The sequence below is a fragment of the Octopus sinensis genome, linkage group LG6, assembly GCF_006345805.1.
Source record: "Octopus sinensis linkage group LG6, ASM634580v1, whole genome shotgun sequence".
Classification (NCBI taxonomy): Eukaryota; Metazoa; Mollusca; class Cephalopoda; order Octopoda; family Octopodidae; genus Octopus; species Octopus sinensis.
The window spans coordinates 105,976,416-106,003,335 of NC_043002.1; the positions used below are offsets into that span (position 1 = coordinate 105,976,416).

Consider the following 26,920-nt stretch of genomic DNA (forward strand, 5'->3'; position numbering starts at 1 on the left):
AATATTTATCGGCATTTTATCCGTCTTTACAATCTGAGTTCAAATTCCACCGAGGTCGACTTTGTCTTTCGTCCTTTCAGGGATTCCTTGTCAATTCCTTGCATTTTTTTTTAGATAGGATAGAATGAAGCACAGAAATGAGGTAAACCAAAGAACTGGTGAAGGACTCTTTTTTTAACTGGGGACCAGCTCTTTTTCATAAAGCGTTGATTTACCTCGTATCAAAGAAGTAGAGACTGTGTGAGCATGGGCTACAGTTGCGATGCCAATGCCATTACTACAGTCAAAAACACTTTTTACCCCTGCAGGAGTAATTACTGTAAGTATGGGGATCACTACATGACAGAGAGAGAGGAAGTGGGATGGACGTAGGGGGAGAGGGAAGGGAGAGAGAGAGAGAGAGCTTATTTCTAAATGCTCTGTAAACATACATGCACAATATACATACCTTTGCCGCTTGAAGTGGCAATTATTTTCGCGAAAAAAATTACTTTCATATATATATATATATATATATATATATTGTGGCTGCCTCTCGTTATCGAGTATGGCCATTGCACGAAGCTTAATCAATGTTGTTATCGTGCAATGCCTGTGCAAGAAGATTTTTTTTTAAGTGAGTAAAGGCTGTGCACTGAGTCAATCCCACTCACTAAGCAACAGCAGCCATAATCCGAAAAGAAGAACAAGTCAACATCATCGGTAAACACTGAGCCGCAGGTTTTATGTCGGAGTTATTCCAGTTACCTGAGTTACCTTCTCCTAGAAGGATGCCCTAACAAAGGCTAGGAGTCTTTCACTCCCAATGGTTTAACCGCGCGATCGGGTATTCAGTCCAATTATTTCTATGTCCCCGCGCATGATACAGCCTTAAGACATTTATTGGATGGCCGTTGACTCTCAAGAGTTCCTCCGCCTTTTGACGTGACGGGTTTTGTTTTTCATCCCGCAGGGTGTCCAATAAACACCCTCCTCACCAAGCAAGCTTGGTGGGGTTACCGGTTTAGTCGCCGACGACCCGACCATGCAACAGGTTGTACTGGGTTACATGTTACCAGTAGTACTCGAAAGTGACCTGATATATATATATATATATATATATATATATATATTATATATATATATATATATACATATACATATATATATACATACATATACATACATGCATACATATACATACATGCATACATATACATACATGCATACATATACATACATGCATACATATATACATATATATATACATATATATATACACATATACATATATACATATACATATATACATATACATATATACATATACATATATACATATATATACATATATATACATATATATATACATATATATATACATATATAAAGAGAGATGTACATACATATACATACATACATACACACACACACACATATATATATATACATGCATTTAGGCGAAAGCGTTGCTGTGTGGTAAGAAGTTTGCTTCCCAAACACATGGCTCTGGGTTCAGTTCCACTGCGTAGTACCTTAGGCGGGTGTCTTCTACTAGTGCGTCGAAGCAACAAAAGTTTTGTGAGCGGATTTGGTAGATGGAAACTGAAAGACGCCCGTCATGTATATATATATGTATATATATATATATATATAATATATATATATATATATATATACGTACCTGTATCTATGCGTGTCAGTCTCTATATGTTTATCCCCTGTAACCGCTTGACAACTGTTGTTGGTTTGTTTGCGCCCCGGTAACTTTGTGGTTCGGCATAAGTGACCGATAGAATAAGTACCAGTCATTAAAAAAAAGTACTGGCATCGATTCATTCGACTTAAAATTCTTCAAGGCGATGCCTCAGCATGGCTGCAGTCCAATAACTGAAGCAAGTAAAAGATAAAAGACACACACACAAATATATATATATACATATACATATACATACACCCACACACATTATGGTATTACATTGCGCATAGCTGTTTATATTAATATATATATATATATATATATTTAAATATTATTTTTTAGGGAATAAAAATTCAGGCAAAACAGAGGTTCAAATTATTCTCAATGAAGAAATATATTTTAATTTAGAGATAAGTAGGCCCCTACATCTCACCATATAAAAATAATTTTTATTTTTATTTTAAATACCTACTGTTTTATTATTTGGCAACACGTGTTTCATGAGGTACATCCTCGGGATCCTAAACCACCCCGTGTTTTCCTGGAACCCTACTTAAAATGTCACCCCAATCATCATGCCCTTATATCACTTTATCAACGTTCAATACAATAAACTATATTTTAATTTTTAAAGCCCTTAAGCAGTATGTTTAAATTAGTTTCGCTGGACCCTACAGTACGAGCCATAATTCAGATAAAAATTCAAATAAAAAGTTACAAAAATAAAAGTTACACAAATAAAGTAAGGAATAAAAAAGCTAAAAAAAAATATACGAAAATTTATAAAAACTATGTTAGTAATATATAGTGCTCCAAATAAAATTAAATTTACAAAAGCTGTTAGTAATATATAAAAAAATATTTTTAAAATGTGAATAAAAATAAAAGGAATGGCAAGAAAAAATATATACGAATAAAAATAAAAGGGATGGCAAGGAAAATATACACGAATAGAAATTCATAAACATGGAGGCAATGACGAAAGGATAATTTCGAATAAAAGCTATAGTTTCAATTGCGAACAGCAAAATTCCCAAGTAATATGAATGGTAACTTATAAAAATTTACAAGTAATACGAATTGTAACTTATAAAAATTTACAAAGTAAAATAAAATAAAATAAAAATAACTTGATGGTAACGTAAAGGAAATATACAATTCACCGAAGGCTCCTTTATCCTACAACGTCTTAATTATGGCTTGACATTGCAAAGTCCAGCGAAGAACTCACACCCTCTTTCCTGCTACTTTAAACTATTATTAATTAACATATTGTCTAAATAGTAAAACATGGTTCACGAAACTTCAAAAATAAAAATAAAAATTCTTTTTATATGGTGAGATGTAGGGGCCTACTATCTCTCTCTCTCTCTCTCTCTCTCTCTCTCTCTCTCTCTCTCTCTCTCCATACATATATATATATATATATTTATTACTTGAATGCTCGCGCCTTAAATTAAAGCAATAACTTGGTTTAAATAATGATTTCTAATTTGAATTTTCCCCCTATTTCCTTCTTCTCTCCAGAGGATTCGGTTTTGTTACCTTTCGTGATCCTGCAAGTGTAGAAAAAGTACTGGCAAACGGACCACACGACTTGGATTCCAAGACGGTAAATATACATTCTTATAATCTTTTTGACATACTTAGATATGTGTGCCTCTTGACGGTTTTGTATTTTCATGCATTTCTCTGTAGCAGAGGTAGAACTTCAAACTGCTAAAGGCGTATTGTAAATACGTATAGACCCTTTAAGGTCACATCTGGCAGAGAAAAATAATAAACCTTTAATTTTTACAACTTCACATATGATACTTAACCTTTGTTTGTACAGTGAGATTACAATTACTACTATTTGAGTTAGAGTTCTACGTATATTGTCATTATCCAGTAGGCTTTTAATATAGTGGTTAGTCGCTCACTGTACTTAGCAGTGATACTAATTATGATATTCAGAGCATACGCAGTGAAAATTAAGATAAACACCAGTATAAATATTTAGTTCCTATGTACGCAATGGTGAAACGTACGTAGGAACAAAATATTATACTGGTGTTTATCTTAATTTCTATGTTACTTATATTAATTGCTCTGCTTTTGCTTGAAAGACTTAACCTCTTTTCTCCATGTGGTTCGGCTGGAAATTACAATATAGGCGAGGTGTTTCCTTCCTAGTCTCTTATGCCGTAACATTAGCACATTCCGTGTCTTCGTGTAAGTGTGTGTGCGCGCCTGCGCATGTGTGTGTTTATGTAGATGCAGTACAGCCAAAAGGTTAGGAAGCTCGCTTCGTAATCACAAGATTTCGGCTTTAATACTTCTCTGTAGCATATTGATCTTGGGTCTTTTACTATAAGTTTCAGATCAACCAAAGCCTAGTAAATGAAACAGGGTATATGCAATATATGCAATCAATTTGGAAATCCGTTGAATACACTGTGACTCGTACTTTGAAGGGCCAGCCATGGGCACAGTGTGCCACGCTGGCTCCACCTCGTAGTTACGTTTATAGGACACGCGTCCAACCACTAACGCAGTAGTTCAATGTGCAAGAACTTTAGTTAATCGAAAAGAGTGAATATTACTTATTGAAATCAATAGAACTCTATTTATGTGTGTGTATATAAGTGCAAGCAAGATTTAGTCTTTTAGTTTTGCTTGCGATATTGAAGTCCTAGGTTCGATACCGCTACGTGACATCTTGTGTAAGTAGCTCTTATCATAGCCTCGTGAGTGAAACCAGGTGAACGGAAACTATGAGAAAGCCCGTTGGACAGTAGCTATTAGTAAAATTTCAACCTTATCACACATCTGACTCATCCTGGGAATTACGTTAAGAGTTCACGCGTACGTAATTCATCAAACAATTGGAACATTCGTCATCGAAATCAGTGAAGGAACTATTGACTATTTATAGAATATATTTTATATAAGTATATGAGCATGTATGTATATGCCTACAAAATACGTATGTGTGTGTGTTGACGTAGCATGGCCAAATAATTTAGAATTTTCCATTATAATCACTAAATCCTGGGTTCGAGCATTTTGAGTAAGGATCTTTTACCATCGCCTCGGTTGGACCCCACTTTCTGAGTTAAACTGGGTTAATAGAAATTGTATGGAAGTATGTCGGATGGACTGCTGTAATTTAAAGGACCAGTCTTATCACACTGTGTCACGCTATATCCACCTGACAATTACATCAGACACACGCATCTGTGGAATACTCACCCACTTACACGCTAATTCAGTGAACATTTAGTTCAATTGATCGAACATCCAGAATAACATCGTCGAAACCGTACGAGAATCTATTTAGATATGTGATTGTGCATGTGTGTGTATGTACACATACACATACGCATACACACACACACACACATGTATGTATGTATGTATGTATGTATGTATTATACATAGCGGTTCTGCAAAAGGGATGACTGAATACGCACCAGGCTTTAAAAATAAATACTGTCGAGTTGTTCGACTGAACTCTCCAAGACGATGCTCCAGCATGGCCGCAGTCCAATGACTGAAACACGAAAAAGATAAAGTTGTGGTGTGCGTGAGAGAGAGAGAGAGAGGGGGACAGCGAATTTGTCCCAACTCTCTGGGGCTAATTTTACCATTATCTTTGTGGGGGTGGATAAAAATGAAAACTCAAGGGATCTAGTGTAGTGGCTTGATGGAAATGGGAAAAGCATCGGAGCGATGCATTGCGGTATTTGTACCGACCATGTGTTCTGAGAACAACGTATGCAACGACACTGGCTCCAGCCACATTGGCATCTCCTTTCCCTTGGAATGATATCTATAGTGTGGAGAAGGGTGAGAAGGGTAACTTGCATGCATAGGCCACAGCTAATCTTCTAAAAGAAAAAAAGTTTGGTGGGCTGGTGCAAAAATATGGTCAATAGAAGCTTGTTATAATGCGTGTATAGATATGTACACATCCAATATTTATGCATAGACGCAGGCGTGATTGTGTGGTAAGAAGCTTGCTTCCCCAACCACATAGACCCGGATTCAGTCCTACTGCGTGGCACCTTGGGCAAGTGTCTTCTACTACAACCACGAGTCGACCAAAGCCTTGTGAGTAGATTTGGTAGACGGTCACTGAAAGAAACCCGTCGTTTATGTGTGTGTGTGTGAGAGAGAGAGAGTATTTGTCTTCCACCACCATCACCATCGCTTGACAGCGACGGTGTGTTTACGTTCCCATAACTTAACGGTTCGTTAAAAGAGACCGAAAGAATAAGTACTAGGCTTACAAAGAATAAGTCCTGGGGTCGATTTCTTTGACTAAAACACTTTAGAGCGATGCTCCAGCATGGCCATGGTCTGACTGAAACGAGTAAAAGAATAAAAGAATACAAGCGGTGACTCCAGGTCTTCAGCATCACTCGGACTCATTACAGTTTTCGTCACTCGGGCTCATCACAGATTTTGCATAAAACACATGCCTGCTCGAAGAATTCCACGTTTTTCCGCTTAGTTTCTAGCCCCAAATGGCTTTTTTTATATACCTAGCACACTATGTCTTTCTCTATTTCTAATTTAAGGGTAAAAATGAAACAACCCTACAAAACACAGCTGATCTTTGCACACACACGCACAGAATAACAGCAATCAAATAACGACAGCGGATTGCATAACTGACACCAGTGATCTGACTACTCTTGACAAGAGATGTCAGTTAGTCTTTTACACCTACCAGATTCGTTCGTATTAGCCCGGGTTGCTGGACAATTTATCGTTCCTTTAAGATTATTGTAGAACGGAAACTTTTCATAAATTGAAAGTTAAATCTTAATCTCTACAGAAATTTAATGTTTCAAGAAAACTTTGAATTTGAATTATTTTCAATTTTTACGATTATAGATAACAACTCGGGCTGTAACTTTTGAACCCGAGTCAGGCGCGTATGAACGATATCGAGAGAACACCTGCTATGAATGATATTTTTTTATACAGGCACCTCTAAGACGACCACCAGACGCTAAACGAAAATATATGAACTGCGACCAGGCTTTATAAAAGGAGCCCGAGTTATTAGTTGCAGATACATACTTGAAGTTACTGTTGGCAGAAATTAAATCTGTTTGCAAATACACGTTCACTTTACTAAATTTATACTCGGGCTAAGCCCGAACAGCCCGAGTTGCCACTGATATATATATGAGGGAGAGAGAGAGAGAGAGAGAGAGAGAGAGAGAGAGGAGGGGGAGAGAGAGGACTGTAGTGACTCAGAGGTTCTGTTTGAAGTGAAGCTATTTTGACTAATGACTACATAGTTTAACAAATAATTGAAATGCATGCTTCAAATTTTTATGTAAGGCCCCTAACTTCGGGGGAGGGAGCAAGTTGATTACATAAACTCCAGTGCTAAACTGGTACTTAATTTATCGACCTCGAAAGGATGAAAGACAAGGTCGACTGCGGCGGAATTTGTACTCAGAACGTAAGGACAGACGAAATTCCGCTAAGTGTTTTACCCGGCGTGCTAATGATTCTGGCAGCTCACTGCCTTACATAATTGAAACATTTCAGTCGTAATACAAAACAGAACGGTATGTACAGGATGGTGCAGAGACGACGGACGTTTTTGAAAAATTCACAAAATCATTCATTTTAGCTGTAAGCAAATTTTATTGACATCAATGTATTCGAATTGAATTAGCATTTGTCAAAATCAAGTGTAGAAAACAACATCCATCATGTGGTGTCCGTTTTTATTGATGCATTTCTGAAGGTGTTCTTGGAAGTTGGCCTCCACTCTCTCCAGCATTGCTCTGTCAATTTGGGCGACCTCCGTGCGAACCGCTTCCTTCAAATCATCCAATGTACAGGGCTTATACTCATATACACGTGTCTTGACGTTTCCCCACAAGAAATAATCACAAGTGGACAAATCAGGGGACCGAGAGGTCCAAGGAATATCAGCAAACCTGGAAATGAGGCGGTCACCGAAGAGAGGGTGAAGAACATCCATTGATGCTCTGACTGTGTGGGCCGTCGCCCCATCCTGCTGAAACCACACACGTCAAATAGGCATGTGTTGTCGTCGTAATTCAGGCACAAAGAAATTGTTTATCATCTTTATGTAACGCTCAGAGTTCACAGTAACAGCATTTCTATTACTGTCTCAAAAAAAAGTAAGGACCAATGATGGCAGCTTATCCAACAGCACACCAGACAGCCACTTTTGAGCTGTACAGTGGTCTTTCGTGCAGTTCTCTCGGATTTTCAAGAGCCCAATAACGACAGCAGTTCTATTGATTCACCATGCCATTGAGATGAAAATAAGATTCATCACTCATTAACAAAATTTGCTTCCATCTGACGTTCAAAGTTAAACCGCTGTACATAGTCCCATGGTTTCAACTGTTGCCCAACGACCAATTTGTACGAGTGGGAATGTAGGTTTTCAGGCAAAATATGCCTTGCCGATCGATTACCGATGCCAAGTTCAGTGGAATGCCTGCGAGCAGAGCGATTTGGATTCTGTATCAAAGCTTGTCTGACGCGTTCCACATTTTCCTTGGTCCGTACCGTTCGTGGCGCTCCTATTCATTAGTGTACCTCGTGTATGAAGTGCATTCACCAACGTAAGATTGTGTTACGGATGGGAACAGCTTAAGTTCAGTAAATGTTGAAGTGGCACCGAAACTCACGCTGAACTGCTGTGACAGGCTCGTTATTCTTCACGTAACTGTTGTAGGCAAACAGGCAATGCCCTATCGTCTACAGTGTCATGGCTTCACCTGAAAAGAAAAGTTCTAAGACACTACGGACCGAATGATACCTGGGGCTGAGTAATAACCATTTCAAAAATGTCCGTCCTCTCTGACCCACCCTGTACAATGAATAATCTTTACTTCTTTCATCACTCAACAGTACAATTTCTATATGTGCACACGCACACACACAATCGTTGTAAAGGTAGTTTAAGTTCGCTTCTCATTCGCAAGTTTTAAGGCTCGGTTTTATAACATAGCATCTGGAGTAGAGGATCTTTTTCGGTAACCTCAGGTCAATGCATGTGTGTAAAAACCCACTGGATGTATATTTTTCTATAGTTCAAATGTCCAGCCTTGTCTCTCCGATTTCATCGTACACGTATCTGTGATATATTCAGTCACTTACAGAGTGATTCAACGGGCATTAAGCCCGTTGAATCAGCCTGTGATTGAATTGATAGAACGACGGAAAACCCGTCGTCGAAAATTCTGAGCGAGATCCTTTTATTTATTTCAAAGTGATTGTTGAAGTAAGTACTTCATATTGTTGACGTTGATTTAGCAATCCTGTCTTATTGACATGTGAAATTTGAAGGATATTTGACGGTTAGTTCTGGAAAACTGGCTGTCAAGTTCAGGTTGCCCATAGAATTGGTTCTAACTTCTTCTTTAGTGGGCGGATTCGCGTCAATTTTAGAAATCTTTATTTTAGAAAATGAGACAAAATACTTTGGTTTTATTTACGTCCTGCGTTCAAATTATTCCAAGGTCTAACGTCGGTTTTCATTCATCCGAAGGTGTAGCTGGGTGTCGGTAAAATCGACTGTTCTTTCCATATAAAATATGTGGCTTTTATTCCTCTGAAGGAGCGTTGAGCGGGGCTGTGGATAAAATCGCTGTTCCTTCAATCTAAAATGTGTGACCTTGTGTGTCAGTAATAGTATTACTATCAGTGTCTCTTCCACAAACATTAGGATTCTGATTAATTTGTGCCTCATCCCAATTTACAATGTTGGTGAATCGACATCGGTTTATTTATAATAAATAATTTCTATACTGAAGTCTGAGCAGGGGAAACAGAGATAGGTAGATAATGTGTATGTGCGCTTCGCTGTACAAACGAGAAACACGTGGTAGAGTTTATATTTCCAAGGCGGTGATTCCACTCCGTAGCTTTTTAGTGTTTTCTCTGTCACACATATGTAGGTTTCAACTATTATTGGCCCAGGTCATAGAAAATAAAGTTATTGGTGACCGAAATGTATCCGGGTATAGGTGATTTGTCTCGCATTTCTCGAGGAAATCTGAGTAGCATTTAAATTATACGGCAACTTCTTGGGCTTCGTTCGAAACAATGTCGAATAAAGCAGAAGAACAATTGAGATAGAAACTAGTTGTGTCCCATTGTTATTATGTGATTATATATTTATATATGTATGTTTCATACGAATGAATATTTCACACCGACATAGGGATGGAATTAAAATATTTTCTCAGCAAAATTTATGTATATTTGTGCGCGCGGGTATATATATATATAACATGAACAGGTGTGTTGCTTGAAGTAATTACCTAGTCATGAAATTGCCTTAATATCCTAGTAACATATACATCAATATTAAACTACAAAAGAAATGTAGTTCACATTATAAACTTCCCTTGTATATAGCAATGAAATAAATAGATTCTCTAAATAATATATACGCGCAGGTAAATAGTTGTGTTTATTATCACGTTCAAGGTAATAAATACAAAGTAGAAGAGCACTTTGTTTTGTACCTTTGGGGAAGATTTTTTGTCTCAGTTTTCCGTTACATAAGAAGTTGCATATCCTGTCCATCGATAGTCTTCAGACAGGTTGAATTACCTGGACGATATACCTTTGTTTGGATATCATATTCCCTTATCTAAGACTTTTTCTTTTAATTCTATAATATCTTAACAAATTTATTTAATTTTTGGAGCTGCGTACGGTATTATTACAAAATTTTAGTGAAAGGAATTGGTTATTTGAAGCAAAGCTGTAAAAACCAAAACTTTTTCATAAAGCTAACTGAATATTTCCACCTATTATAAAATATACATAACGTATATGTTATCCTTGGAGAGAAAAAAAATGTTAGGAATCGAACCCTGAAAAGTTTGATGCGCACTGGATATAATAAGAACAAAGAAAATGAGATATAAGTTCGACTTCTTCCAAATGCAGATTATAATTTTTTCCCCATTTTTTAGTAAATTTGTTAGCATATGTGTATGCGTATATATTGGCATACATATTTGATATTTATGTATATATTTTTCGTTTCCATTCTACAGGTCGACCCTAAAGTAGCATTTCCTAGGAAAGCACAACCAAAGGTAAAGGATATTTATTTTTTTTTTGCTCTAAACTTTGATATGTTTTATATGTTCTGCTATTTTTCTCAAACCTACTTGTTGTTTTATAGTTTGAAACTCATTGCCAGCATTTTGTGAAATATATACATGCATATTTTTTTTAAATTCCATTATTATTTATGTAATGTGTCCTTGCATAGTCAAGGCCAGATAAAAAATAAAACAAAATATTATTTTAAATCTATAAAAATGTGCATATTATTATAAAACGAATAATTATTTATATATGCATACTTGCGTGTATATTCTGACATGAATACTTTATTGATGGTATAAAAAGAAAAGTATTTATTTATTTAATAAGTATTCTTCTGAGAATGGAAAATAAAAACATTGTACCAAAAACAAAAAGAACTGTGATGAGTAATGATATATTTTGTAAATGTTTTTACTAACACACACACAAATATACACACACTCTGAAAAAAAAGACAAAGCATGTCTTGTGGATATGTTGTCTATAGAAAAGTTATGACTTCAAAACTTACCTGGGATTAAACCTCATCTGGATATTGCTCTGACAGTGCTAAGCTAAAAACTACTTGGAATTCAAACAAATTTGGATATTTGTGTTGATAGGAGAAACGTGTATTCAAAACCTGCCTGGAATTCAAACAAATGCGGATATTGTGGTGGTGAATGCACATGTTACCAAGGACTTTAACCAGAAAGTTTTTCCACTTAACATGATTTCATAATGACAATATTTTGTCTGCGAGGAACATTTTATCTTTTGTTTATTCCTTCCCCTGCCAAATATAATTATTTGGAAATTTTTTAAAATTGACTTTTATAAAAATGAAAAAAATATAACACAATTCCAAAAAAAAAAGAAAAGAAAATTTGAAGTAAAAAGATAAAAAACAGTATAAAACAGAAAAAAAGTAAAACTGAATTGTGAAAGTTTTTGAAAAAAAAAACCATTTTATTTACAATTTATATGTTGAAATCGCGTACTGTCTCTGTTTACAAACCTACAATTTGACTCTCGGAGCTATAAACTGTGCACATAAACATATTAACAAAAATACTCTGTATTTAGTTCCGCCAGTATTTTGTCCCTTTTACCTTTCGTTCTGAAGCAGTGCGATTAAATAATTATCAAAGTTCTAGATCGATATAAATGACTGAAATCAATAAAAACTATACACATACACACACACAAACTCTCTCTCTCTGTTGCGACTCCGAGTTATGCATTTTAGACACAAAAACATCCATACAATATTGAAATAAAATGGAACAGCAAACTTTGGATCAATTTAATTTTTTCTCTCTCCCGGATATTTCTTTAACAAAACGATACAAAGAATAACAGCAACAACATCGGTGATGATGATTGTGCTGATAGAAAAAAAAAATCTAAGAAATATGACAAACCAATTTTAGCTTTTTTCTTTTTTTTTTTAACTATAACAAGAAATTCCAGCAAGAAGGATTCGTGTTTGTTTGTTTGTTTTTAATGTGTGTAAATCTGCAGAGTTCATTTCAAATCGTAATATTTGTGTCAAACAACGGATATTCACTATGAAAACCAAGGAAAAATCTACGAAAAGTTAAGCAAGAACAACAAAATATTTTCTTTGTGTATTTGTTTATTCATTTTTGCTAAGGAGAATAATAATGGAAATAAAAACCAATCAAATTAATTCTCGAAGATTAAAAAAGAAACTGCAAATGCTCAAAAGAAACAGGAAGCCAAAAGAATTTTGTAAAACTGGAAATATGACAGAATACATAGTGAAAAAAAAAATAACATCGAATGTTTCTGTTATTAAGTCATTTCTTTTACCTTGCCACAAGGGTGATGAACAGGGGGACACTGAAGAAATCAAATTTAAAAAAGAAAAAGATAATAACAATACTAATAATGAACACTGTCAAGCAGTGTTGGATGTAATACTTCACTAAATTTGAGTTGATTTGTGGTTTTAAAAAATTTCAGTTTTACTTAAGCCGATAAAATAAACTGATATAAGGGCCAATTCGATAACTACCTACCCGCATTATAATTACATCAACCCTGTTGATGTTGTTCTTTAAACTCAGATGTCCTGTCTCTTACTCAGAAATGGTGCATTTTTAAGACTACTGTATCTTTCCATTTTAAAGATGTGCGCGCGCGCGATATGGTGGATATTTGGCTACTATTGATAACAGGATGAATGATGCCACTTCCACACCGTATCCGTTCCCTCATCAATATGTATATCATTATATTAGACGGGTATTTTCATATACAGTAATGTGGTACAGCGGTGGGCGTAGTGTTGGTGGGTATATTGCTATATAGAAAGAGGTATGGTAGAGTAAATATGTTGCTGTGATAACTCTTGTCAATATCTGAGTTGCTACCTTCCATACCTTTGTATAAGTACCAGTTATATCCCGAGTTCGATTCAGTCGTCGATTTATCCCCAAAACTTTTTCCTCCCATGTATATTTCTTGCGTTGTTGTTGTTGTTAGGGCGGTTGTGGGGTAGTAGTTACAACCTTTGACCTTCTGAATAAATGTCGACGATCGACTTCGTATGACATCTTTGTTCTAGCCATGACCAGCCATTTTTTTCATCCAGTGTCCTTAAGACAGAAGGGTGTAATTGGAGGGAGAAGTACCTGCTATTTTTAGTAGGGAGAACGACTGAGTTGACATATTGTTATTGGTGTTTAGTTTCATATCAGCCTTGCCCCTCCCGACTTTTTAAGAATATTTAACACTATATTATCTTATACTTTTCCTGTTTTAAGACAACAGTATGTGATTTAGCTGCTATTTCTAACCGGTTGATTTATCACGTCGAGCAAACGAAGGAGCTCGATGTACCAGTAATCTACTGATAGTGAATCGATCAACTTATTCCTTTCTAACAAATTCTGTGGCTTTGTGCCAAAGCTAGAAATTATCGTTGTTGTTGCTATTATTCTGATGCCAGATGCGGAAGAATCCAGCTGAGAAGACAGGAAACTAGCGGGAGAGGAGAGAAGAGGGGTATAGACCAAGAATGTTGCTCTCTCGTACTCTGCCTATCTTTCTTTCTCTCTCTGCCCTTCTCTCCCTTTCCTTTCCCCCATTCCATGAATGAATCCTCTCCTCCCACTCTGTTACCCGTCACAACTAAGTCAAACTGCTACACTTAAGTAAACGCATACAAATGGACGAGTCTATTTGTTTTCTCTCTAATGGGTGAGTTTATTTACACAAAGGAATCGCTGAAAATCGGCTCTTTATGTCGCTGTCGTTATTTAACCCCAGCACAAGCACTGATTGAGCAGAACTGTGATCAGAGGCGTTCCAACCGTAACTATCCGTCTTTTCGTAGATCTATCTAACTAAACGTCCAACGTGCTTCTCTCATCTTTAAGATAGTAAGGATCGTGATTCGATAGAATATGCCTGCTATTTCTAGCAGGTTTCTTTGTTAACTCATTTGTATTTTGTGTTCCAGATGGTCTCGTTTATATGGGGATGGAGTTGATTGGCAGAATGGGTAGAAAATCGAGGAAATTAACTTGAAGCAGCAGTACTTAGTTACGTTTCTAAATGTTCTGAGTTTAAATCCTGACGGAATCAACTTTCAGTTTTTATCCTTCCGGGGTCACTAAAATAAGTAACCAACCAGTCAACGAAGGAGGCCTTTTTTTGCTCACCAATTGTGGGGAAATTCCTCGCCTACAGCTGACAAAATCTTCGAAAACAACAAAATCCCATATGAGAAACAATTGTCATAATCCTTCGGATCAAAACAGTAAAGTTAAATATATCGATGTGGATTCATAAAATTAAAATACTATTCTCTGTCCAGATGTGACCGCACTTGCAGTTCGCCTCTCTTGGAACACTACTGAAAAGGTTTCGCATCCCGGCGTTATGCGATCACTCGATATGCTAAAAACAGCACTGAATTTCTCATTCAAATCACATCCTACTGTTTTAAAAGAAGGAAAATGAGTTAGATTATTGGTGTTTACATAATTCCATATAAAGGTGGGGTGGACACATCTGGAGTACATTTAATCGTACATGGATCCTGCTGGATCAGAGGTGACCTAAGGATAAACAACAACAGAGTAAGACGTAGCTAAGTTTGGCTGAATTTATAATGCCCTATGAGAGCGACATCCTACTTTTGTCACTATAGCAATGCAAGTAACACGAACCAATGAGGGAGGCTCCCTAGCCCGTCACTATATCTACCAAAAATAGAAGTTAAATCTTCAAGTCTCACCGCTAGTGATTGGTTTACATGCAGCAGTCTTTAGGATTAGTGAGGTTATCGCTACAGTTGTTATTCATGCCTTTGCTTTATTCTATCCATTCAGAAAATTGTAGAAAATTGGACTTGGTTGTGAACTTTTATCCTTTATGTATTCCATTCACTGTACTGCAGCCATGCTGGAGCACCGCCTTCGAGATTTAGTCGAACAAATCGCTTCCAGTACTTATTCTCTCTTTTGCCGAACCGCTGTTACGGTAACGTAAACAAACCAACACCATGTGTCAAGTGGTAGTATGATATACACACACTCACACATATACACACACGATAGGCTTATTTCAGCTACTGTCAACCAAATCTTCTCACAAGGCTTTGGTCGTCTTCGGGATATAGAAGACACTTGCCCAAGATACCATGCAGTGGGACTGAACCCTAAACCACATGGTTCAGAAGCAAACTTCTTGCCACACCTGCGCCTTCACACTAACACGTGTGTGTGTGTTTTGAGATAATTCTGCATGTCAAGTAGTTGTGGTATTCATTCCGAGTTCAAACCCTGCTGAGGTCAACTTAAATTTCTTTTTTTAAGGGAGGGTCGATAAATAAGTATATTATTGATTCTATTCTCTATTCATTTTGTCCTCCCTCCTTTCTCTCCCCACCTCTCCGTAAGAAATAATCTGTATTCAGATCTGGAATGGAATAGACTCCACCAGATTTAAAATAAAGGATATACCGTCTATTATGGCGGCAGCCTTAAAGATTCGCCTGTCTGCACTGTAGATAGCAACTGTAACAAGCTGTATCCGTTGCCTGTCCAAAGTAGTCTTTCATCTTTAGTATTTCGTCTGTATAAGTTTTATAGTTTTTGCTAGTAAATATAACTATTGTAATTTGATGTTACTTAGCATTTCAGTCATGATCATCCATTTTTTTTCAAGCATAATGTGGGATTGTACAGTATGTAATTTTTCTTTTCTGGGTGGTAAGATGTAACATGAGGAACTCACGTAGGTTCTCACCACACACATATTCTTGGTGCGTTGACATCGTTTCATGTCAACAAAATCGGATTTTTGGTAGCCTAGCATACTTCACATTAGATATAATGGGTTCTTTGCACACAACAGTGCCGTTTCTTTCTATTGTTCGAATGCCAGTTCTATGGTTATTCTAGAAAGTTTCTTCGCTATCTGTGCGTGATGTGACTGTTTTAGAGATGTAGCTCCTATTGTATGTGTATGGTATTGTTGCAGATAACATAATGATGATGTTTGGTGCAGCTTGTAGGTGGTGTTGCGCTGACCCTAGTAAATTTTCAAAGCAAAACTTCGAGTGATCAAAATGCGAGACTTGGTGTCTGCTCCCAGTTTTGAAACGAAGTGATTTCACTCTATAACCTCTCTAATGTTCGGATAAGCATTATTCACATATAATCTGTTTCGTCTCAGTCTTTTGCCCTATAAAAACTTTTATTGGATGAAAAAGTGGGATCATGGAATCGGTTGGCACAGAGTGACAGCCCATTTTTGGCGAGACATACACCTGCGCGGCGTAGGGTGCGCAGGGGATTGTGAACAAGCTTTATCAGTCCATATATAAATGAAAGACGACTTAATGTAATGTTTCAAAGCAAGCGCCAAATTTTAACTTTTGCGTCGCTCCTTCAGACGTATCAACATCAATGTGATAGATTACAATCTGATAAAGAGAGTGCATGTGGTTTTAGGAGGTCTCTGGTGAGGGACCCGTCACCCGTGGCCAAGAAAAAGAAATTTTCAACGGTCAGATGTCGTCAAGACACTTCCTCTGGCAGGTCCAGATCACCACCAAAAGAACAGTGGGTTGATAAGAGTTATCACTGTGCAGCTCAAGTTAGCAGGTCCCATTCTCGGACATGCGTGCACGATGACATTATGTAGAAGTGGTGACATCAGTTTCGCAAGACCCAAGAGAACCATGTGATGGTATAACACCCAACATCATATGGCCTCTTAACTCTCTTGATTTGAATAATCTGGCCTGCTTCATCAATGGTGTCGCCAGCAGTTGACCGACCGGCAGCTCCACGGTGTCAAGGACTCGTGGGAGCTGCTGTTGTGAGCGTGATAGATAAACAAGTTGGGGAGTGGGGGCTATCTAATCCTAGCTTGCAGTCACTTTTGTGTCTACATTGGGGCTGAAGACGATTTTATAAAATGTTTCTTTGCTATATCTAGCCAATCGTGTTTGTCAGCAGGTGTTTTTTTTTTTTCTGTATGATGTCTTGCTTTGTTCAAAAATACCCAGTGTGTGTGCGTGGGGAAGGGGTGTCACCAATTAACAGTAAGGTAAATAAATGTGTGTAGTTTCTTTACATGAGTACATTCAAACTTCAGCCTTTCTGTTTATTATTCACAGACATTGGTCATTGACTCGAATAATTCTCGGTGAACAAATGCCTTGATAATCCCCTGCGACCATCTGGATGGGTACACCTCACATTTGATGCGTTTCTTAAGAAAATATTCCTGAAATTTTATTTGCAATGTTGCATAAACGTGGTTACATAAACAGTTTATCTTCAGACAAACTATCATTACATCTATACTCATCAATAATCCCTGGTGCTTATAAGTCAATGGTATCAAGTGGTTAGTCAGTTTGACTAGATTTAAAGTCCAAAATGGTTATGGGAGCTTCTACGTGATCACTTGACCAATTAGAAATGGCAACCACATCACACTGTATTCTCTCTCTCTCATAAATAGATAGGTAGATATGATTGGACAAAATAACGCTTCATGGAGGTTGCAACCATCTCACAATACAAAATGGTCACAACTGGAGCCCCCTTTTTTTATAGTTCTGCTAGGTTATTGCTGTTCTAGCGCTGAACAAAATAACTCAAAAACTAGTTTTTAAAATAAATTACCAGAGATGCCATATTTTGATCTAGAAAGCCACATTGCCAATTTTCATGTTTGTTTGTATATGAGAGAAAGAGTGAGAAAACGCGAGCTCACTCTCAGTTGAATTAATTGCGGTTTCTAGGCATTATCATTACAAGGAAGTAACCACTAATACATGCTAGAACAACTTATGAGTCAAGGTCGGAGAAAGTCTCTGAGCCGTCACCCAATCTGCTAGAAATCGTAGCAACTTAAATTTCATCTGAAACCACACCCTGTTTGAGTAGATACACTTTCCGTCACAATTAAACAATGCAGCAAGATATATGAAACATGATAGTCATGACGACTGAAAATGTTGTCTTTGATCAGGTTCTGCTCAATCGGGTTTGACCGGGAGCTAAAAATTAAAATCTTATGCATTAACATCATTACCACTATCATCATTGTCGTTATTTTGCTTTGTTTATTCGCTGCCTTGCATTAATTTGGATGGGCAACTTGATCCAAAGAAAGAGAGAAATCTGGTTTATTTAAAACGTAAATTTTGTCCTTTATCCCACTTTTGCGTTGTTGCGACTGAGGTGTTGCCCCTATCCTCGGATCACTCTGTCAGACATTGAAGACAATCACCTTCGTGTCTATGAAGTGACGCCTGTACTCGACTTAAGATAGCCCTTGCTTCACTATACCTCTCAGTAACTTGAAGTAGTGTTTAAATTATTGGTCGGAGGGATGCAAATTACCCTTGGACTTCATTGTTGTAGACCACAAAGCAATGCACTGGAGTCCCTACATACGCAATCTTAATTAACATTGGGCCTCCGAGTAACAGCCCAGTGTGCACATGTCTTAAGACGGCTCTGCCTTTGGCCGGTAGCTGGAAAGTCATTTCATCTCACTCCATATAACTTTAGAATGATTATTTATCACATTTTATCTCAGTAGTGGAGCAAAACTATATGAAGCTAAACTGGCTAATTTTACGAGTGGGGGGACAATCTGAAATGAAGTGACGGTAGCTTGATATGTGTAAAATTTAGATTTCGTGCAGAAATCGAGGACACATACAGCAAAAGATTCTATTCTATCTGATACTCTAGCGACTCTGCTTTAGTTATGACGTAATAATTGTTTCTAACAGACACAGAGCCAAAAATCGAGGGGTGGAGTAGTTGATACCACCAGTCTCAGCACATCACTGGTACTATATGTTAACGACTCTGAAAGGATGTAGAACAAAGTTGACCTCAGCGGGATTTGAACTCGAGATATAGCTCGATCAAATACCACACGACGGTGAAGAAAGAGTATCAGTAATAACCACGTTTGCTTACCAGATTTTCACTCACAGTTTCTGAAGATAAGAAACGAGTACCTCGGACTATCGATTTGTGGGGTTTTAGCTTCCTTAAGAAAACATGTATACAACTGCAATCTTGGTACCAAATTCTGTCTTTGCTCAACACAACGATGATGATGCAGATGGGTCGGTCGATCGATTCGTTACAAACCTATAACAAACGGCACTATTGTTTACAGAATAACCGAAAAAAGATAATCTCGTAAAAACCTTTTGAATGCGTGGTCGCAGTTAAATGCCCTAGCATGACTACGGTTAAGAGTCAAGGTCGTAGGTTCTATTATACTCTACATACGAGGAATATCACTTCTCATGACGTACGCCATAACCGTTTTATTAATACAAGGCGCCACTTTACAAGGGCCAAACCTATGAAAGCTAAAACAAACTGAATGGAAGTACCAACAATGTTAGATGCTTGTTCGAGTGCTTAATGAGGTCATCAAGTCAACCGAGGTATGGTATATCCGAAGTGCTATGTCTGAGGCTCAGACCCAGGCGCCCTACAGGCTTCATATATTAGCCGGATGATGATTGAACTAAAGATATAATAACAGTATCTGAGTGAATTTAGCTGCTACTTCTAGCAGGTCGAACGGCTATGTAATAGCCCGTTCCTTTGGGTCAGTGTTGTAGTCTATCGTGTGGTGGTATTAGGTGTAGTATAGAAGTTGAGGCATACTGCCATTCTGTTGGTAGCCAATACGCTCTTCTATAACTGAGGAACCAGGAAAGGGGTTAAAATTTGAATCAGCGACATTTGACTTTCAAACATTGATAGTATGTATATGGGATCGAGAGCATTGTTTTATCACAGTCACGTTACACTGAGCATGTACTTGTAAACCTCCACATTTCGATAACAAGAGCTCCTACAGACGTCATATCAGGCGCGCCTCGGCCACCTAAGTTCAAATCCTCCTTCTGTTAGTTGCTACTACTAAATCGATATCTTATCTCTCTCTCTCTCTCTCTCTCCCCCCCCCCACACCTGGCAGAATGCTTCACAGTATATGATGAGAACTTCAGAGTTCAGATCCTGTCTGGCTCTTTTTTTTTTTTTTTTATTCTACTCCCTTCATTAAAGTACCAGTCTAAAACTTATAATTGTACTTAGGTATACAAATAAACAAAATTAAAATCCGCAAGATGTGATTGGAATGAAATCTGGCTGTAATTTCAAGCATACTGAAAAACTCATAGACTCCGTATTAGTCGTACTTGATCTAGTTGATTAACCCTACATCAGCTCTGATCTAGTAGCCACATAACTAACAGCACCTCATCCAGGAATACCCTATCCATATTTCTCATACATAATGTAGGAATGCAGTCTAATCTTCCATTTTTAAAGCTATTTAAGAGAGATTTGACTGTTATTTCCAGCAGTTTTATCACTCACATTGGTTCAGTGCCAGTAATGCCAGTAGTAGCAGTAATGGTAGTGTTGAGTGTCAAGTTGATATTCAACATGTATATTTAATAAGTTCACCACCACCACCAGTTCAAGTCATAATGCAGGGCGTTGGAAGAGAAAATAAATCTATATACTCTACTATTGTCTGTTGCCGTTAGGTGGTGGAGTTGGTGGTGGTCGTCGTCGTGGGGATTAGTTAGGCAGACAACACATATACACACACGCCAATAAATTTCTACTCGTCTACCTGTATAAACTTACATACATAACGTGAATATTTTGATGTGTAAATAGATATTATATTTACGTGTACGTACATATATATGCAGTGAAAGAACCACTGTACTGTAATAAGTATAATTGTGTATTTATATATGTATGTATACATATACAAAACGAAGGTTCATTAACAAAAATAGCATATGCAAGCTAGCAGATTACACACACACACTAGTTATACCTGCTGTATGATTTAAAATGCTATGTCGGAGTATGCTATATTTGTGTGTGTATAGACTTTATATATACACACATGTTTATACTTGTGTGTGTGTATATATATATATATATATATATATATATATATATATATATATATATATATATATATATACTTTATTTAAAGCAGCAGAAAATCCAACAAAACCTGTTACTCTGAGTTTCACGTTCCCGTTCAGAGAGAGAGAGAGAGAAACTTTGTATATACACACGTTTATACTTGTGTGTGTCATTTGCGATAAATTGTGTCTAAAGGAGAAGCTATTCTGTCAATATTTTAAGGACTGTGTAAACTTTATTTAATCCATAGAGCTGACCAGGATCTGGTTAGGTTGCCAACTAACCACATTAAACTATCATAGAAACAACACCCTGAAAATAAATGTGTGTATGTATTGGTAGGGGTGCGCTGAGGCGAAGGGTCATTCTCTGTTGGTATGCTGAAATCATAGCTTTATTAAATGTACTTTTTCATACGCACATATCTGAGGCTTTCACAAATAGGTTACCTTTGTTTTACTATATCGTTCGCTTTGTATCAACATGGTTTCATGTCGTTGCTGGATATTAACAAGTAGTAGTAATATATGAATTTGCTACCTGATGGTGGTGGTTTTGTCCGCAGCTAAGTATGTTTACATCAGTACTAGTTGCTGCTTAGTCCCAGGTCAACCCGAATGAAGTAAAATACAATTGAAAGCATTCCAGCCATGACCATCCCGGCTTTTTTGCTAAGTACGGGGAACTGATATCTAATGTGGTCTTTTTGAAAGACAATAGGGTGTGATTTGAGAGAGATCGGGATTGCTATTTCTAGCAGGTCAATGTTCTTTCGTTAGCTTGCTAGTATTTATTTCATTGACCCCTGGCGTGATTTGCACTTGGAACGAAAAGGGAGGCAATTGAAACCAACCGCTATTTCGTCATCGCTCTATCATTTTTTTATTTCGATTCATCCTAATTATTCTCCACAGTAACTCAAGGTCACAGATTTTGGTATGGAGGAGCAATAATTTAGAATTTAGCCATGTCTAACTTACAGCAATAAGTTAGTGATCCTCTAGTATTTGGTTACTACATATTTTATCGGACTTAATACTTACCAGAGGGGGTAACCAGTCAAAAGCCAACTTTTAGTTCCCTTTCACATGTTAAGAATTTCGTTCTTTTTCTCAATTTGATCCCATTATGCAGTAAGTGTTTCCTGAGGACCATTACCTAGTAGGATTGAGCAAAATTCTATAGACAATGACTGAAGCAGCTCATCTTTACTCATGTAAATGAGTCCGTCAGGTTGTGTTTCCTATATCATAGCTTAACTTAATGATTTGATATGAATAAAATACACGCCGGACTGAATGTAAAACAAAATTGAAGTTGATACAATTGACTAAAGCCCTTGAAGGTGGTGCCCCATTTTGCTACAATTAAACTGAAGCCAGTGACCGCATGGGAACAGATATTCTTCATTGATTGCTAGCTTTATTCAAAATATGAACAGGCTTTTACAAAAGAAAAATAAATAAAAAAAACAACAACGCAGCACCAAAGGAACCTAGTGAAGCAAGCAAGCATGCTCACAGCATTACCACAGATGATGGTGAGGCTAAGGCACTGGAAAAGCCAAGCACCCTCACAGGCATCACCTGACACCTAGGTAAGGCAATCCGCCAACGATAAGAATTTCACCATTAGTTTTAGATTAGTTCTCGAGAGTTAATATTTACTTCCTTATTGATAACAATTTATCTCAAGTCCTACTTATTGGGTATAAGTATATATGTATATAAACTTATGTATATGTAGGAGCACGGGAGGCATGGCTGTATGGTTCTGAGTTCAATCCTACTGCATGGCAACTTGGACAAATGCCTTTTACAAGAGTATCAGGTTGAACAAATCTATTTATAGAATTTGGTTACCAGAAACTTTACAGAAGCCTCTCATGTGTACACATGTGTGCACACACGTGTACATGCACACATCGTATGCATCCTCTTAAATAAAAGAATGTTCAATTGCGTTACAAAATCTGATTTTATTTGAAGATCTTATGTTTCTGTTGGCTCTTGTTACCATTCGATGACATTTGAAACCAAATCTGCTAATACTGAAAATGACAATCTGGTACATGCACTGGATCGTTCATACACCTGACTTGATACCCACTGCAGCCCCTCTTTTTAAATCACTTTTTTTAATGCTAACTATTGAAAAACTAGTGTCCCGTTTATTTGGCTGGTTGTTTAGAGCAGAGATTGCCATTAAATTATATCCTACTGTCTTTAGTAAAAGAAGAGGAATATATTGACTAATGAATGATACCCTGAATAGACTTTTAGTAAAAGATGAAATGGTTAGTGAAGCATCTTTGATCATAAATCAGCTGGATCAAGACTGATGGACATCTAAACAACTGAATTTTAAATATACCAACAGACAAACCTGATAATGTATATTTAGAATTACTCAAATGTTATATATATATATATATATATATATATATATATATATATATATATATATATAGTATTTTAATCATTATAGTATCATTCTAAGTTCTTATTTTGTCAGTCAGCTTTGCATTTCATCCCTCTAGAATTCATAACATAAATACTAGCCAAGTACTGGAGTTAATTAAATTCACAACATTCTAACCACCTACCCTTACAAACTATATGGCCTTGAGCCAAAATTTTTTTTAAATTATCTATTGGACAATTGCATAACAGAACTAGTAGAGCATCAAATAATACATCTTTCTGCATTAAGTTCCTCTTGTTCTGAGCACAAATCCCAAAGATCAACTACATCTTCAAACTTCCATAATCAACTGAATAAAGTCCCAACCAAACACTAAGGTTGATCAAGACTAACATATCTTACAAATAGTGGTAGACTATAATTGTTAGAATACCAGAGAAAATAATTTGTTTGTTCTAGTCCTTTATTCATTGTGTCCAAATCCTGCTAAAATCAGCTTTGCCTTTCATCTCTCTGTGGTTGATAAAAGTGCTCTCCACAAAAAAAAATTATTGGCTTTATGTCAAAATTAAAGGCGTCATTATTATTATTATTATTCTACTGAGGTCAATTATGCCTTTCATCCTTTTGGGGTTGATAAAATAAGTACCAGTTGAACACTGGGATCGATATAATTGACTCATCACCTCCCAAAAGTTGCTGCTGTTGTGGAAAAATTTTAAACTATTATCATCATCATCGTTATTATTATTATTATTAAGGCAGCAAACTGACAGAATCATTAGCACGTTGGACAAGATGCTTAGTGACATTTCGCCCATTTTCACATTCTGAGTTCAAATTCTGCCAAGGTCAACTTTACTTTTCATCCTTTCAGTTTCAATAAAATAAGTGCCAGTGAAGCACTGGTATTAGTGTAATTGACTTATTCCCTCCTCCTCCAAAATTGCAGGTCTGGTGTCAAAATTTGAAATCATTATTATTAAAAACTATGGATTAGCTGATACATTAGCATCAGTCAATATTCCTTGTTGAATATATGTATGTATTCTAGTTCTTTTACAACGAGTTCAAATACTATTGAAGTTAGCTTTGCCTTTCATCCTTCTGGAGTAAATAACAAAGTACTGGGGTCATTTTAACTAACTGCTCTCTTCACAAATTTCTGGCCTTGTGCCTAGGTTAGAAACTATTATGCAGTAGTTCTATTTGATATTGCTATCACTGTACAGCTAAGCACAGCTCTCTGGGCCTTGGGCCGACTTGTGCAGTGTTTTGTTTATAGTTTTATATTTTTTATTGTATTGAAAGTCCTGCAAATAATGTCTTCAATGCCCAGTAGTGCTATTTTCTGTATGACACCCATATTCATAAGTCCTCTGATTTTGGTTATGCATTTGTATTTTAATCATTCTTAGGACTCATTGTTATGAAAGGATTGTTTCTATTTTCAGTCTGTAATGACATTCAAGTTATCATTATTTCCATATCTTAATGTTTGAATAATTTTCTATTTCTTAGAGAGATATGTTATCATGACAATTCTGGATTTTGCCTCCTTATAATGTTATAAATTTCTGACATACAACACTTGTGAAACAAGTTGTGGCAGTAGTGGTAGTAAGAAGAGCAAATAACCTTTGTAGAAATAATTGGTCAGAACTGTATATAATTATGTGAAGTCTTCATGTTGTATAATGCCAGAATCCATTTTCTTACATCACTCATACCACTACTCTACTGTTAACCTCTACTTAACATAACTATTCTCTCTTATATGTATGTATATATGTCCATGTGTATGTGGTGTGTATATAATTTCTCCATAAATACAACTAGCATACTTCAGATACACCCCAACTCCTGTTTATATCTGTTTATATGAAGCCATTCACGTGATATGTGGTGAACTCTGCCAAGGAGGAAAAATTGTCCATGTGTACATACATGCATATACAAGTAAGCATATACATGCACAGATGCTTTGCACGTGTGTAAAATCTCATGTTTATGTTCCATTATTATCTAGTTGTGTGTATTAATATAGTGTACATGCATTAAAAAACTGCTTCACATTGGAGACAGCCCTCCAGTTGGAACAAAAAAAGACATATCTCCTATTTTGACAGATAGCTGTGTCATGTGCACGTGTTCATCTATGTATGTTAGTGCTGGATGTGTAAAGTTCTTTAGCTGTATATATATATATATATATATATATATATATATATATTCTTTATAAATACTTAATTGAGAAAATGTAGGCACAATACGTAAGAGCACAGCTGTATGTATTTGTGCCTGTACTCTGTATATGTAAGTACTATATACACATGTCTCTGTACTGTGTGTGTGTCTGTGTGTGTTAATGACTAGTTATTCCACTACCAGTCAGTGATGCCAATGTTGTAAATCTCAGCCTGAGGTTCTTGAAAATGCTAGCCAAGGTCAGTCTCTATAAATAAACCACAAAACAACACATAGACCTCAACACATACACACAACCCCCAAAGTGACCAATTAGCTAGGAATTATGACACCATTTCACTGTCCTTTTTTTTCTTTTTTCAAGAGGAATTTGATTTTATAGCATATTTACTACATATTTGCATACAAGACTAAAAAAAACTATTTGCACACACACACACACAAACACAATGTACCTTCATTTCCTTTTTGCCCATATCAGAAAAAATAAGTCCAAAATGTGGAGGATCTCTCTCTCTCTCTCTCTCTCTCTCTCATTACCTTCCTACTATAGATAATGAACTAGTTCATTTTAGAGCAGATTGGTCCATCTAGAGCTGTCATTCTTAACAAGGTAGAAGGTATAAATTTCAGAATAACAGGGTGAAATTTGGGAATTCCATTTTGGAAAATGTTTTTAATTGAAAAATCGTTTGTTATTTACACTGGTTTTTGTTAGATTTATTTTCTTTAATGTTGACTTTAAGAATGTTAATGTTAAATTAATGTAAGATTAATGTAATAAATTGTGCTGTACACATGCTACTTTTTCTTATATGGGGGTGGGAAAATGAAGATGCTAAACTGATAAAATACAGAAAACGAGTAACACTGATTGAGAGCAATGTCTGAATAATGTGTATGTAATGGACTGATGTGTCTAGAACAATGTTTACATAGTTTATACAGTTGGTCTATCTAGGGCAATGGATATATTGGGGCTAGTCTCTTCTAGAGCAGTAGTTCTCAACCAGGGGCCATA

The 26,920-nt window shown here is 36.5% G+C and overlaps 1 protein-coding gene across 1 annotated transcript in view; it reads left to right on the forward strand.

Annotated features, from left to right (window-relative positions):
- Positions 1-26,920, forward strand: part of LOC115212906 (RNA-binding protein Musashi homolog 2) — a 217,096-nt gene that overhangs the window by 19,676 nt on the left and 170,500 nt on the right. Inside the window, exons 2-3 of the mRNA XM_029781723.2 lie at positions 3,206-3,290; positions 10,741-10,782. Coding sequence (XP_029637583.1) covers positions 3,206-3,290; positions 10,741-10,782 — 127 coding nt within the window. The remainder of the gene's footprint in view (positions 1-3,205; positions 3,291-10,740; positions 10,783-26,920) is intronic.